Source organism: Balaenoptera ricei, chromosome 6 (genome assembly GCF_028023285.1).
Source record: "Balaenoptera ricei isolate mBalRic1 chromosome 6, mBalRic1.hap2, whole genome shotgun sequence".
Taxonomy (NCBI): Eukaryota; Metazoa; Chordata; class Mammalia; order Artiodactyla; family Balaenopteridae; genus Balaenoptera; species Balaenoptera ricei.
In genome coordinates, this window is record NC_082644.1 from 56,274,633 (window position 1) to 56,290,424 (window position 15,792).

Consider the following 15,792-nt stretch of genomic DNA (forward strand, 5'->3'; position numbering starts at 1 on the left):
TTATCCTGTCTGGAACTCTCTGCGCTTCCTGGACTTGGGTGGCTATTTCCTTTCCCACGTTAGGAAAGTTTTGAACTATAATCTTTTCAAATATTTTCTCGGGTCTTTTCTCTCTCTCTTCTCCTTCTGGGACCCCTATAATGTGAATGTTGGTGGGTTTAATGTTGTCCCAGAGGTCTCTTATGCTGTCTTCATTTCTTTCATTCTTTTTTCTTTATTCTGTTCACGGCAGTGATTTCCACCATTCTGTCGTCCAGGTCACTTAACCATTCTTCTGCCTCACTTATTCTGCTATTGATTCTTCTAGTGTATTTTTCATTTCGGCTATTGTATTGTTCACCTCTGTTTGTTTGTTCTTTAATTCTTCTAGGTGTTTGTTCTTTAATTCTTCTAGGTCTTTGTTGAGCATTTCTTGCATCTTCTCGATCTTTGCCTCCATTCTTTTTCAGAGGTCCTGGATCATCTTCACTATTATTATTCTGAATTCTTTTTCTGGAAGGTTGCCTCCTATCTCCACTTCATTTAGTTGTTTTTCTGGGGTTTTACCTTGTTCCTTCATCTGGTACATAGTCCTCTGCCTTTTCATTTTGTCTATGTTTCTGTGAATATGGTTTTCGTTCCACAGGCTGCAGGATTGTAGTTATTCTTGCTTCTGCTGTCTACCCTCTGGTGGATGAGGCTATCTAAGAGGCTTGTGCAAGCTTCCTGATGGGAGGGACTGGTGGTGGGTAGACCTGGGTGTTGCTCTGGTGGGCAGACCTCAGTAAAACTTTAATGTGCTTGTCTGCTGATGGGTGGAGCTGTGTTCCCTCCCTGTTGGTTGTTTGGCCTGAGGCAACCCAACACTGGAGACTACAGGCTCTTTGGTAGGGCTAATGGCCGACTCTGGGAGGGTTCACGCCGAGGAGTACTTCCCAGAACTTCTGCTGCCAGTGTCCTTGTCCCCACAGTGAGCCACAGCCACCCCCCGCCTCTGCAGGAGACCCTCCAACACTAGCAGGTAGGTCTGGTTCAGTCTCCTATAGGTCACTGCCTCTTCCCCCTGGGTCCTGATGCACACACTACTTTGTGTGTGCCCTCCAAAAGTGGAATCTCTCCCCCACTCCTGTCAAAGTCCTGCAATCAAATCCCGCTAGCCCTCAAAGTCTGATTCTCTGGGAATTTCCCCTCCCATTGCCGGACCCCCAGGTTGGGAAGCCTGACATTGGGCTCAGAACCTTCACTCCAGTGGGTGGACTTCTGTGGTATAAGTGTTCTCCAGTTTGTGAGTCACCTACTCAGCAGTTACGGGATTTGATTTTATTGTGATTGCGCCCCTCCTACCATCTCACTGTGGCTTCTCCTTTGTCTTTGGATGTGGGGTAGCTTTTTTGGTGAGTTCCAGTGTCTTCCTGTCAATGACTGTTCAGCAGTTAGTTGTGATTCTGGTGCTCTCGCAAGAGGGAGTGAGCACATGTCCTTCTACTCTGCCATCTTGAACCAATCTCCTCCAGTTCTTACGCCTTTTAATTTTTATTATTGCTTTACCACATACTTGATATTTCTGACTATGTGCTAGACATTAGTTTGTAAAACTGTACACATAATTTGAGGACAGAATTGTTTTATTATCCTCCAGAGTTAATTTACACTTGCTTCTGCTAAGTGCCTAGGAACACCAGCAATCCGGATGCCCACCTTCTCAATGGAAGGTAAGCTATTCATTTAGCTCACTCTCCACGTAACTGCTGAATCATTACCAGTCAGGCAAAAATTTTAGTTAGGCAACTTAACTGGTTACTGACTTTTATGCAAGTTCTAGGTTTATACTAAGATGTTCTATATATGTTACAGACATGTATATTATTTATTTATTTTGTTATTTATACTCTAATGCAAGGTAAAAATCATTTGTGGTAGTTCACAGCAATATTCCATAGCACAATGGGTAACACAGATTAATTATTCAATAAATATGCAAATAATTAGGAATTCAAAGAAATAAACCCATAAAGAAATAAAGCTAGGTCAACTCCATCATTTATCAACAAGTAAACGTATATCCAAATAAGAAAGTGCCTAGACCACTTTTCCTACAGTTATGGCTTGGTATGTCTTGTGCACAATATACAGATTCAGTACAGTAATGCTGGTATATCATAACCACCACACACATACGCACACTCACAAGAAATAAAAATGAAGGAGACATGTAGTGTATTCAGCAAATTATTATTCAGACAATTCAGGAAAAACACTGAAGACATCTCAACTACTACCCTATAATGAGGGTCTGAGTCAAAGTCCTCTGAAATCTTCCAGCTCTGTGCTATTACCTCCTCCTTTTTGAGTCCTTATAATCTAACACTTAAAATTACACACAGTTCATCTTTTTACCATCTTGTAAGAAAATGTCCATCTATGGATATCATTGCCTTATTTACTGCAGCTTATAGTTCTTGCAGTACACTAAATTCAAGTATACAGATAAACGCAGGTGCAAAATTTAGTAGAAAACATAATTTTTCAAATCCCATTCACATAACACTGCACTGTACCCTAGAATGGACCACATGTTCCATCCAATAGTTTAAAACCATCATACTTTAAAATGGAAAGGTCTTGTTGGAATATTTTATGTAGTTACAGGTGTCATATTTTAAGAAGAATATTGATGATACAAACTCTGACAAGATGGAATGCATTCAGAAAGGCAACCCAGGCTCTGCCCTGACAGCAGCAAGGGCTCTGGCAGCGCCTCGGTGGGCTCTGGCAGGTCTTTGGGCAGCAGACCACAATGCTGAAGACCAAGATCCTCTTCATGGGGCCCTGTGAGAGTGGAAAAACCGTTTGGGCCAACTTCCTGACAAAATCTTCTGACATCACCAAATACAACCCAACCCAAGGAGTGGGGATCCTGGAATTTGAGAACCCATATGTTACCAGCAACAACAAAGGCACGGGGTATGACTCTGAGCTCTGGGATTGTGGTGGCGATCCAAAGTTCGAGTCTTGCTGGCCTGCCCTGATGAAGAACTCTTATGGGGTGGTGATCGTCTTCAATGCTGACATCCCAAGCCACCTGAAGGAAATTGAGATGTGGTATTCCTGCTTTGTCCAGCAGCAGTTTTTACAGGATACTCAGTGTCTGTTAACTGCACACCATAAACAAGGCTCTGGAAGTGACAAAGCAAACCCAGCTTTGGCGCCACCCCTGAACAAGCTGAAGCTGGTGCACTCGAATCTTAAGGATGACCGGAAGAGATCAGGATGGAGTTCATAAAGTATTTAAGACGCATAATCAACTCAGTGTCTGAGAGCAGAGACTGGGAGGAGATGTCAATTATCAATTAACCAGCCTTCACCTAGACGTTTCCGCATCCCAAATGAAGTCAATTTTAGTGCAAATCTGAAATCCATCCACCTACTGAGTTTCCCATCTCCCTTTGGCTGTAGAAGACATTTTCCTTATTTGGCCAAAGGTAACAGTCAGCCAGGGACTTGACTCATACCGTCTATTCTCTGTCCTTAGCTCAGCTGAGAAAATCCTGTTACTGAATTCTGATTGCTTTGCCCCAGATCTCTCCAAAGACCTGGAAAACTGAGGTGGTTTTTTTTTCCCCTTCACATTATGTCACATTATAAAAGTTGTGGAATTGTAACTGTCATAGCCCAGTGATAGAAACAGTAGTTTAATCCACGTGGATTGGTTTAAATGTGATTTTTATTCCTTAATCTGTACAATTTGCCTAGGATATTTTTGAAAAATATTAGCATTTAACTTCTCCAAGATTTTATTTTTATTTAGATGTCCTTGATATCTGGACACCATATCACACTGGAAGGTGGAATACATATACTTCTTCTAAGAAGATTTTTTATTATCTCAGGGGAATTTAATTCTTAAATATTATTTCATGTAATACAGGAAAAACAATGTTATGTTGTCATAACACCCATTTGTAAAAATAGTCAAAAGATTTAATGCTCAGGATAACCAAATATGGTGAGTTTATAGCTTATTGTACAAGTCTGTTTTAGTGATCTTTCAAATTATTGTTCTTTCATAAATTTTACTTTTTGAATTTTGTAATATAGCCAAACTGAAAATATATTAACTAGATCAAAAGTTAGATGTAGGGACTTCCCTGGTGGCGCAGTGGTTAAGAATCTGCCTGCCAATGCAGGGGACACGGGTTCCATCCCTGGTCCAAGAAGACCCCACATGCCGCGGAGCAACTAAGCCCACGTGCCACAACTGCTGAGCCTGTGCTCTAGAGCCCACGAGCCACAACTACTGAGCCTGCATGCTGCAACTACTGAAGCCTGCACACCTAGAGCCCATGCTCTGTAACAAGAGAAGCCACAGCAATGAGAAGCCCGCACGCCACAACAAAGAGTAGCCCCTGCTCGCCACAAGTAGAGAAAGCCTGCACGCAGCAACGAAGATACAACGCAGCCAAAAAAAAAAAAAAAACAATAAAGTTAGATGTAGGTCTTTTCAACTGAGAGTGGAAGAAAAGTACAGACACTTACAAGACATGAAAAATATGCTTGGCTGTGTTTCACTCTTACAATGAAGAGGGTTGAAATGCAGCCGTGTGGGCAGTCTGCTTGAGAGAGTGGTGTTGGCAGATAATGACAGTTCCCTGGTAAATTTAGATTGAACTACAGTCAACTCTTAGTAAACTGCCTGGATTACCCATGAGCACATTTTAAGCCCAGGTTAATTTCCTTTTGCCTGACCTCCTCTCAGTTGGAACTTTTGCAAGGAACACAAGATTACATTAATGCAAACTGTAGTAAATCTTCTTTACGTAATACCTGCAATAATACTAATTGATCTTGAGACTACAGCTCCAAAACAAACAGAGATTATTTTTATCTGATTTTTTAATGATTATCCAAGAGCTAAGTAGAAAAATTAATGCAGCAGCTTTCATTTACATTCATAGCCAGAGTACAACCCTTGGGAGTCCTTGAATCGAGGAAAATGTTTTAAAATTTAAGAGGCCACATGTGCAGAGGTTACAAGAGACCATTTAATGAGGAAGTCTCCCTGTCTTACCTGTCCCCAATCCCAATTCCCCTCTCCAAAAGCCCCCTTACCTTCCGTATTCTATCAGAAGTCTGTGCACATACAAATGTGCTTTATTAAAGGAAACAGTAGCAAACTATTCACACTTTTTTACAACTTGCTTTTTTCACTTTTTTAATTTGGAGGATTTGTGCAAATATATACAGAGCTGCCTTTTTCTTTTTTTACAGCTGCATAATATTCCACTTAACCATTTATTTGGGAATTTTATATTACATACTTTTACTAACAAAAAAAAAAGAGAGAGAGAAAGAAAGGCAACCCAAAACAATATAACGTCTGTGAAACATATACATGAAAAATTATGAGAAACAGAAGCAGTTAATAAGTTAACAAAAAAACTTATTAATAAAGTTATATTTTATTATTTGAAGGTCTGAACTACAGAACGGATTAGACTGTTTCTGAGATTCTCTAGATAAAGAACCAAGATACAAATGGGTGCATACTGTAAAAAGGCAAATGTCAACTAAATATATGAAACAATGTACAAATTTGAACAAAAAAAAAGAACAGTCTTGAAGAGTACTGAGAAACTTATAAACTAAAACTATCAAGCAAAGACTAAAAGCTTTTTTTATAGAGAAGACGAACGATAGGAATAATTAAAAATTTTAAGATTGCTTCTAAAACTAAGATTCTATTACTGTTTAGAATTACTTTTTTGACTTCATCAAATTACTGGCTTAAAAAAATTATACCATGAGTGGATAAAGTCTATCATCTGTAAAGAAATACTTTTCCTCACCCCATGGTAAAAAGATTTTTAAAATGTGACACAATGGATTTTTGCTTTTATTTATAATATATACATATAATGCTTATATATTTTTATATATAATAAAACATGTGTAATATAAATTAATATATATTATATATATAAATATATAATATATAATAATATGTATTAATCTAATACCCAAGCAAAAATCCTGCCCCAATATATATATTGTAATACACTATATATAAATATAAATATTAAATATATATAAATATTTATGTATAATATCATAATTATATATAATGTTAATTGTAATTATACATGATATATAAACATAATATATATAGTATATTACATACATAAATACATGACATATTTCAGAGAATGAAATTGTGCTTATACAGGTATGTGATAAACTTTGATTGTATGATTTATTTTAATTAGTTCAAATTTTAAAATGTACACACATACATACATGTGTGTATATATGTATAACATATGTATGTATATGTGTATATATATATTTATGATCTGTTCTAACACTATTTTCTGATAAGATTATTATAAAATAAATAGGTAGTTTAACATCTTTCAAAACACTTAAAAACAAGTTTTTCAAGTACTTCCACTTTATGAGTAGTGCTACAAAATTAAGTATTTTGATATAGAAAGAATATTTCACAAACTAAAACTATTTAGAACATAATAAAATAAAACTTCAAAACTGGATCACTCCTTTATTATTCATTATAACAGTAATGAATATTACATAATGCATGGGTAGGAATTTTAGAAGGAAACAAGGAATGAATGCATCCTCCTTGTTAAAAACTGAACCAAGGCTACTCTTTGAGCATGATTTTTTCCAGTCCTGCGAAACCCCTGATTGTCCACGTTAATTCTAGATAATTTCAACGCACAAACATAAGTACTCACAGAAGACATATATTGTCATTTTAGGGTGTTAATAATAAACAAAAATGCTGGCATTCTGCACAACAAAGGACCTTTCTAAAATGTTAAATTAAGGAGTGAGTATACTTGCCTGATCAGGGTAATATCCATATCCTTCTGGATAAGTTCAGTCTGTTTATTATTCAACTGTAATGACAGAGCATTATATTTACTCTGTGATACTTCAATTTCTTTCCTTGCTTCAATTAAATTGTCTTCAAAGGCCTAAAATTAGAGCACTCATATCACAAATACAATAAATATCAAATAAATAAATAAAATTAAAAGTCCGTTATATTTAACTAATCCACAAAATAACAGTGAAAAATCAGTAGTGCTTTAAAGTTTACTTTTTTGTTTTCATTAAATTAAAAAATGTTAAAACAATCAATAAATTTTACACCAGTCACAGGTTACTTTTTTCAGAAACTGTAAAAGTATCATCATCTCCTGGTGTGAAAGTTAAGAATCTGAAGCTAATAAACTTGAAAATCTATGTAGAAATTTACTTATTAAAATTACAATAAACAAAGTATTATACAATAAAAAAAGTTATTACAATGAACAGAAAAAATGAGCTCATTTACTTAAATATTACTCAAAACAAATAGATATTTTATTATTTCCTCAATTTTAAATGCAGATACACTCAGAGAAGAAAAAATGGTGCAGTAAAAAAATAAAAATAATTTTACAATGTTTCAGGTTCAGATCATGCTGAGTTCACTTGATTGTGGTGAAATTTCACCTAAAGTTCAAAGTTGGTCTTTTCCTCCTGATAATTCTCTAAATCATTTTTTCATTTTGAAACAATTGTAAAACTGATGTACAAGGAATAAAGATGCAGATGTAGAGAATGGACTTGAGGACACAGGGAGGGGGAAGGGTAAGCTGGGACGAAGTGAGAGAGTGGCATGTACATATATAAATAGATAGCTATTGGGAAGCAGCCGCATGACACAGGGAGATCAGCTGGGTGCTTTGTGTCCACCTAAAGGGATGGGATAGGGAGGGTGGGAGGGAGACGCAAGAGGGAGGAGAAATGGGAATATATGTATATGTACAGCTGATTCACTTTGTTACACAGCAGAAACTAACACACCATTGTAAAGTAATTATACTCCAATAAAAATGTTAAAAAAAAAACTGATGTACATTTTTTCAAAAATATTTTTTCTCAAAAATATATTATAAAATTAATTTATTTTCATAAAATATTAAATAAATATTTTATCTAAAAGTAGAGGATACCCCAAAATACACTATACGTTCATTATTTACAAAAGCGAGCAACAAGCTTTAGGTCAAGCACTAAAAATCTACTCTAGCAATGCACCTATACCTCATATATTCTCCCTGCAGTAACTAGAATGAACTTTTGAAGATAAAAATATTGGCTTTCAGCCAAGATAGCACTATGAGTACATGCATATCTCATTTTATCATGTTTCCCTTTATTGCACTCCACTGATATTGCATTTTTTTACAAATTGGAGGATTGTGGTAACCCTGCATCAAACAAGTCTATCAATGCCATTTTTCCAACATTTGCTCACTTCATGTCTCTGTGCCATACTTTGGTAATTCAAACTCTTTCATTATTATTGTATTTGTTATGGTGACCTGTGATGAATGATATTTGATGTTACCACTACAACTTGCTAAAGGCTCAGATGACAGTTAGCTGTTTTTAGCAATAAAATATTTTTTTAAGTAAGATATGTAAACTGTTGTTTTAGACATAATGCTATGCACACTTAACAGACTACAGTATAGTGTAAACATAACATTTATGTGCACTGGGAAACCAAAAAATTTGTGTGACTTACTTCATTGCAATATTCACTTTATTGTGGCAGTCTGGAACCAAACCCAAAATATCTCTGAGGTATATCTATACTTCTTAAATTCCCATTTATTAAAAAAGAGTAATGATAGATATATAGGTGGGTGTGTGGGTGGATGTAAGAGAGAAAGAGAAAGAAAGAGAGAAGGAAACATGGAAGGAAAGGGAAATGAGAGAAGGGAAGGGAAGGCAGAAAATAACAGGTGTTTGCTGGGACACGAAGAAGTAGGAACCTTTGTGTGTTGTTGGGACTGTAAAAATACTCTCAAAAACAGTACGGGGGGGGTTCCTCAAAACATAAAAAACAGAACCACCGTATAATCCAGGAATCCCACATCTGGGTATACATTCAAAAGAACTAAAAGCAGGGTCTTGAAGAGATACCTGTAAACCCATGTTCGTAGCAGCACTATTCACAATAGCCAAGTGGCAGCAACCTAAATGTCAAATGAATAAACAAAATGTGCTATACACATAAAATGAAGCACAATGCAGCCCCCAAAAGAAAGGAAAGCCTGTCACATGCTACCACATGGATGAACCTTGAGGACATTATGCCTAATGAAACAAATCAGTCACAAAAGGACAAATACCAGATGACTCCACTTATATGAAGTATCTAAAGTAGTCAAACTGATACACAGAATAGAATGGTAGTTACCAAGGCCTAGGATAAGGGAGCACTAAGCAGTTGTTATTAAAAAACAGAGTTGCAGGTCTGCAAGTCAACAAAGTTCTGGAGATCTCTTTCACAGCAATGTAAATATATTTAACACTACTGAACTGTACACTTAAAAATGGTTAAGATGGTAAATTTTATGTTATGTGTTTACCACAATAAACAAGGAAGGAAATTGTGACATATGAAAGAACATGGATGGACCTTGAGATAATTATGGAAAGCCAAATAAGCCACTTACAAAAAATAATGTATGACTCCACTTATATGAAGAATCTCATAGAGACACAAAGCAGAATAGTGGATGCCTGGAGCTGGGGGGAGGAGAAATGGGAAGTTGTTTTTGAATATAGTTTCACTTTTGAAGGATGAAATGTTTCTGCAACTTGGTTGCATACCAATGTGTATATACTTAACACTGCTGAACTGTATACTTAAAACGATACAACAGTCTAAATTTTATGTTATATTACTTAACCACAATTTAAAAAAAAAACCCTATGGAGAGGCCAAGATTTAATTAGATTAGACTGTGGAGCAATTTGTGTCCCAGGACATTGATAAAAACAATGGAAGAATCTAATCAGTCATCAGTTTTTGTAGGCCAACAGCTGGGTGTGATACCAACAGACATATTAACAAACATATTAACAGACAAATCAAGAGACAGACACATGAAAAGACAAATCAAGAGAAGAGACGGGGGCTTCCCTCGTGGTGCAGTGGTTGAGAATCTGCCTGCCAATGCAGGGGACACGGGTTCGAGCCCTGGTCTGGGAAGATCCCACATGCCGCGGAGCGACTAGGCCCATGAGCCACAATTGCTGAGCCTGCACGTCTGGAGCCTGTGCTCTGCAACAAGAGAGGCTGCGATAGTGAGAGGCCCGTGCACCGCGATGAAGAGTGGCCCTCACTTGCAGTAACTAGAGAAGGAAACAAAGACCCAACACAGCCACAAATAAATAAATAAATAAATAAATAAATAAATAAATAAAATTTTTAAAAAAAGAAGAAGAGGATCTCTTGAAATAAGAAAAATTGCTTCCTTAACTCATTCTTCCTTAAAAAAAAAAAAAAAAAGAGAAGAGACAGTGAAGGAGAGCCCTGCTAAAATCACAGGGTGAATGTGCACATGTCCAAGTCTGTGCTCTATGAAAAGCAACCATGAGAGGCTGTTAACTGCACGGGAAACAGATTTCCTAAAATGGCCTAGCCAAAACATTAAAAAAACAATGAGCAAACGTCAACAAGCCCTGATGTTACGGCAGTGAGGAACCAGTATCCAAAACTGCTACAGTGGGAATTCCCTGGCGGTCCAGTGGTTAGGACTCCACACTTTCACTACTGAGGGTGCGAGTTCAATCCCTGGCCGTGGAACTAAGATCCCACAAGCCATGCAGCGCAGCCAAAAACAAAAACAAACACAAACAAACAGACAAAACAAAAAACAAAACCCCAAAACTGCTACAGTATATAATTTTATTTTTATTAACGTTTTTTGCTTTGAAACAGTTATTTTTCTTTTTACTTTTGGATTTATTTTTATTAAGATAACATTGGTTTATAACATTATATGTTTCATGTGTACAACATTATATTTCTACTTCTGTATACCCTACAGCATGCTCACCACCAAAAATTTAGTTTCCATCCATCACCATACAGTTAACCCCTTTTATCCATTTCACCCACCCCACCACCACAACTTCCCCTGGTAACCACTACTGTGCTCTCTGTATCTATGTGTTTGTCTCTGTTTAGTTTATTTATTTTGTTTTTTGTCTGTTTGCTTTTTGTATTCCACATATTAGTGAAATCACACAGTTCTCCATCTGACTCTTTTACTTAGCATAATACCCTCAAGGTCCATACATATTGTCGCAAATGGCAAGATTCCATCTTTTTGATGGCTGAGTAGTAGTATTCTATTCTGTGCGTGTGTGTGTGCGTGTGTGTGTGTATACCATATCTTCTTTATCCATTCATTGGTTGATGGGGACTCAAGTTATTTCTATATCTTAGCTATTGTAAATAATGTCACAATGAACATAGTCGTGCATATATCTTTTTGAATTAGTGTTTTCATATTCTTTGAATAAATACCCAGACATGGGGTAGCTGAATCATATGGTAGCTCTATTCTTAATTTTTTGGACTCTTCATACAGTTTTCCACAGTGGCTGCACCAATTTACATTCCCATCAAGAGTATCTGAGGCTCCCCTTTTCTCGACATCCTCAACAGCACCTGTTATTTCTTGTCTTTTTGATAATAGCCATTCTAACAGGAGTGAGCTGATATCTCATTGTGGTTTTGATTTGCATTTCCCTAATAATTAGTGATGTTGAGCATCTTTTCACGTGCCTGTTGGCCATCTGTATGTCTTCTTTGGAAAAATGTCTAATCAGGTCCTCTGCCCATTTTTTAATTGGATTGTTTATTTCTTGAGTTGCGTGAGTTCTTTATATATTTTGGATTTTACCTTTTATCAGATATATCATTTGCAAATATCTTTTCCATTCAGTAGATTGTCTTTTCATTTTGTACATGGTATCCTTTGCTGTGCAGAAGCTTTTTAGGATGATGTAGTCCCATTTGTTTCTTTTTCCTTTTGTTTCCCTTGCCTGAAAAGACATAACCAGAAAGACACTGTTAAGACCAGTGTCAAAGAGCATAATGCCTATGTTATCCTCAAAGAGTTTTATGGTTTCATGACTGACATTTAAGTCTTTAATCCATTTTGAGTTGATTTTTGCGTATGGTGTGGGACAGTGGCCTAGTTTCATTTTTTTGCATGTGGCTGTCCAGTTTTCCCAACACCATTTATTGAAAAGGCTATAATGTCTTTATATATATATATGTTCCTTTGTTGTATATTAATTGCCTGTATATATGTGGGTTTATTTCTGGGTGCTCAATTCTATTCCATTGATCTATGTATCTGTTTTTCTGACAATACCATGCTGTTTTGATTAATATGGCTTTGTAGTCTAGCTGGAAATAATGGACTGTGATACCTCCAGCTTTGTTCTTTTTTCTCAGGATTGCTTTGGCTATTCAGGGTCTTTTGTGGTTCCATTATAAATTTTAGAAACATTTGTTCTATTTCTGTGAACAATGTCCTTGTGACTTGGAAACAGATTGAACTGAAGCTATATATTGTTTTAGGTAGTATGGATATTTTAACAATGCTAATTCTTCCAACTCATAAGCATAAAATATTTTTCAATTTATGTGTCTCCTCCAATTTCTAGCAACAATGTCTTATGGTTTCTAGTGTTCAGGTCTTTCACCTCCTTGGTTAAATTTATTCCTATGTATTTCATTCTTTTTGTTGTGATTATAAATATGACTTTTCTTAATTTCTCTTTCTGCTAGATCATTGTTAGCATATACAAACGTAACAGAGTTTTGTATGTTGACTTTATACCCTGCAACTCTGCCGTATTTATTTTTTCTAATAGGCTTTTTTGTGGAGTCTTTATGGTTTTCTCTATATAAAATCATGTCATGCACAAACAGTGAGAGTTTTACCCGTTTCTTTCCAATTTGGATTCCTTTTATTTCTTTTTCTTGCCTAATTGCTCTGGCTAGGACTTCCAATACTAGGACTTCCAATACTAGGACTTCCAATACTATGTTGAATAAGAGTGGCAAGAGTGGCCTCTTTGTCTTGTTGTCTTGTTCCTGATATTAGAGAGAGAGCTTTTAGTTTTTCACCACTGAGTATGATGTTAGATGTGGGCTTGTCATTTACAGCTCTCATTATGATGAGGTATGTTACTTTTATAAACATTTAGTTGACAGTTTTTATCAAAAATCGGTGTTGAATCTTGTCAAATGCCTTTTCTGCATCTACTGAGGTAATCATATGGTCTTCATCCTTTTGTTGATGTATCACGTTGATTGATTTGCAGATGTTGAAACCTCCTTCCATCCCTGGGATAATTCCCACTTGATCATGGTGATGATTCTTTTAATGTATTGTTTTACTTGTCTTGCTAATATTCTGTTCAGAATTTTTGCATCTATGTTCATCAAAGATATTGGCCTGTAATTTTCTTTTTTCTGTGTGTTATCTTTGTCTGGTTTTGGTATGAGAGTGATGTTGGCCTAATAAACTGAGTTAGGAATCATTGCCTCCTCTTCAGTTTTTTGGAAGAGTTTGAGAAGAATAGGTATTAAATCTTCTTTGAATGTTTGGTAGAATTCACTTGTGAAGTTGTCCAGGCCTGGGGAGCTTTTTGATTACTGTTTCAATTTCTATACTAGTTATATGGTCCATTCAAATTTTCTATTTCTTCATGATTCAGTTTTGGAAGCTGTATGATTCTAAAAATTTGTCCATTTCTTCTAGGTTGATCAACTTGTTGGCATATAGCGGTTCATAATATGCTCTTATAATCCTTTGTATTTTTGTGGTATCCATTGTTATTCCTCCTCTTTCATTTCCAAATTTATTTACCAGAGCCTTGTCTTTTTTCCCTAATGAGTCTAGCTAAAGGTTTGTTGATTTTATCTTTTCAAAGAACCAGCTCTTAATTTCATTGATTTTTTTTATTGTCTTTTTAGTCTCCATTTAATTTATTTCCACTATGATCTTTATTATTTCTTTCCTTCTACTGACTTTTGGCTTCATTTGTTATTCTTTTTCCAGTTCCTTTAGATGTAAGGTTAGATTGTTCAACTGAGATTTTTCTTGTTTCTTAAGGTAGGCCTGAATGTCTATAAACTTCTCCCTTAGTACTGCTTTTGCTGCCTCCAACAGATTTTGGTTTGTTCTATTTTCCTTTCCATTCATCTTCAAATAAATTTTGATTTCTATTTTTTGTTGACCCAAAAGTTGCTTAGTAGCATGTTGTTCATTCTCCACATATTTGTGATTTTTCCAGCTTTCTTCTTGTAGTTGATTTCTAGTTTCATGCCACTGAAAAGATGTTTGATATGATTTCAATCTTCTCACATTTCTTGAGACTTGTTTTGTGTCCCAATATATGGTCTAACTTCGAGAAAGTTCCATGTACACTTGAGAAGAATATGCATTCTGCTGCATTTGGACTGAATACCCTGTACAAATCTATCAAATCCATTTGGTCTAATGTATCATTTAAGATCACTGTTTCCTTGTTGACTTTTGGCTTGGATGAACTATCCACTGATGTAAGTGGAGTGTTAAAGTCCCCTACTATTACTGTGTTACTGTCAATTGCTCCCTTTAGGTTTACTAATAAATGTTTTATATATTTCGGTGCTTCTATGTTAGATGCATATATAAATATTATATCTTCTTGATGAATTGTCCCCTTTATCATTATATACTGTTCAATTTTGTCTCTTGTTACCTTTTTTGGCGAAGTCTATTTTGTCTGACATGAGTATGGCTACATCCACTTATTTTGGTTGTCATTTGCTTGGAGTATCATATTCAGTCCCTTCACATTTACCTTACATTTGTCTTTAGAGCTGAGATGAGTCTCCTAGAAACAACATATACTTGAGTCTTGTTCTTTAATGCATCCAGTCACTCTGTGCCTTTTGATTGGTGAATTCAATCAGTTACAATAAGAGTTATAATTGATAGATGCTAACTAATCACTGCCATTTTACCTTTTGTTTTCTGGTTGCTCTATATCCATCATTTCTTTTTCTTTGTGTTTATGTCGGCCATTTTGGTTTGGTGGTTTTCTATGATTTTTTTCTCAGTTTCCTCGTTTATTTTTCGTGTCTCTGCTCTAGATTTATGCTTTGTGGTTGCTGTGAGTTTTGTCTAAAACGTCTCATGGATAAAGTACTCTTTTTACTGTTGATAGCATCTTATCTTCATTTACATATATAGATTACATCCTTTTCCTCTTCCCTTTTTGTTTTTGTTGTCTTGAATTATCCCTTTATACGTTGTGAGTTTGTTACCAAATTGAAGTAGACAGTTATTTTTTCTACTTTTCCCCCTTTAACTTTTATGCTATAATAAAGCATTTAAAAGCCAATTCTAATAATTAGAGTTTTCTGATTCTGTCTATTTATCACCTTGCTCAAACTTTTGTGTACTTTTTGCCTTTTTGTTTCTGGTAGAAGAGCACCTTTCAACATTTCTTGTAAGGCAGGTCTAGTTGTGATGAACTCTGAGCTTTTATTTATCTGGGAAAATCTTTATTTCTCCTTCATATCTGAATGATAACTTTGCTGGACAGAGTATTCTTGGGTGATAGTTTTTAATCTTTCAGTATTTTGAGCTTGTCATTCCACTCCCTCCAGGCCTGTAGGGTTTCTACTGAGAAATCTGCTGATTGCGTAATGGGGGTGCCTTTGTAGGTTACCATCTTTTTTTCCCTGGCTGAATTTCAAAATCTTCCTTTGTCATTGACTTTTGACAACTTTAATATAATGTGTCTTGGACAAGGTTTTTGCATTGAGGCAGTTAGGTGTTCTCTTAGCCTCATGGGCTTGTGTATCTAGTTCTTTCCCCGTGTTTGGGAAGTTCTCACCTATTATAAATAAATTCTCTGCTCCTTTCT

The 15,792-nt window shown here is 35.8% G+C and overlaps 2 protein-coding genes across 3 annotated transcripts in view; one reads left to right on the forward strand and one right to left on the reverse strand.

The window, feature by feature from the left end:
- Positions 1 to 15,792, reverse strand: part of CNTLN (centlein) — a 354,675-nt gene that overhangs the window by 221,880 nt on the left and 117,003 nt on the right. For both annotated transcript variants that reach the window (XM_059924674.1, XM_059924673.1), the window contains exon 6: positions 6,844 to 6,977. In XM_059924674.1, coding sequence (XP_059780657.1) covers positions 6,844 to 6,977 — 134 coding nt within the window. The remainder of the gene's footprint in view (positions 1 to 6,843; positions 6,978 to 15,792) is intronic.
- LOC132367818 (intraflagellar transport protein 22 homolog) lies at positions 2,777 to 3,262 on the forward strand. The gene has a single exon (XM_059926406.1). The coding sequence runs from the start codon at positions 2,777 to 2,779 to the stop codon at positions 3,260 to 3,262; it is 486 nt and encodes a 161-aa protein (XP_059782389.1).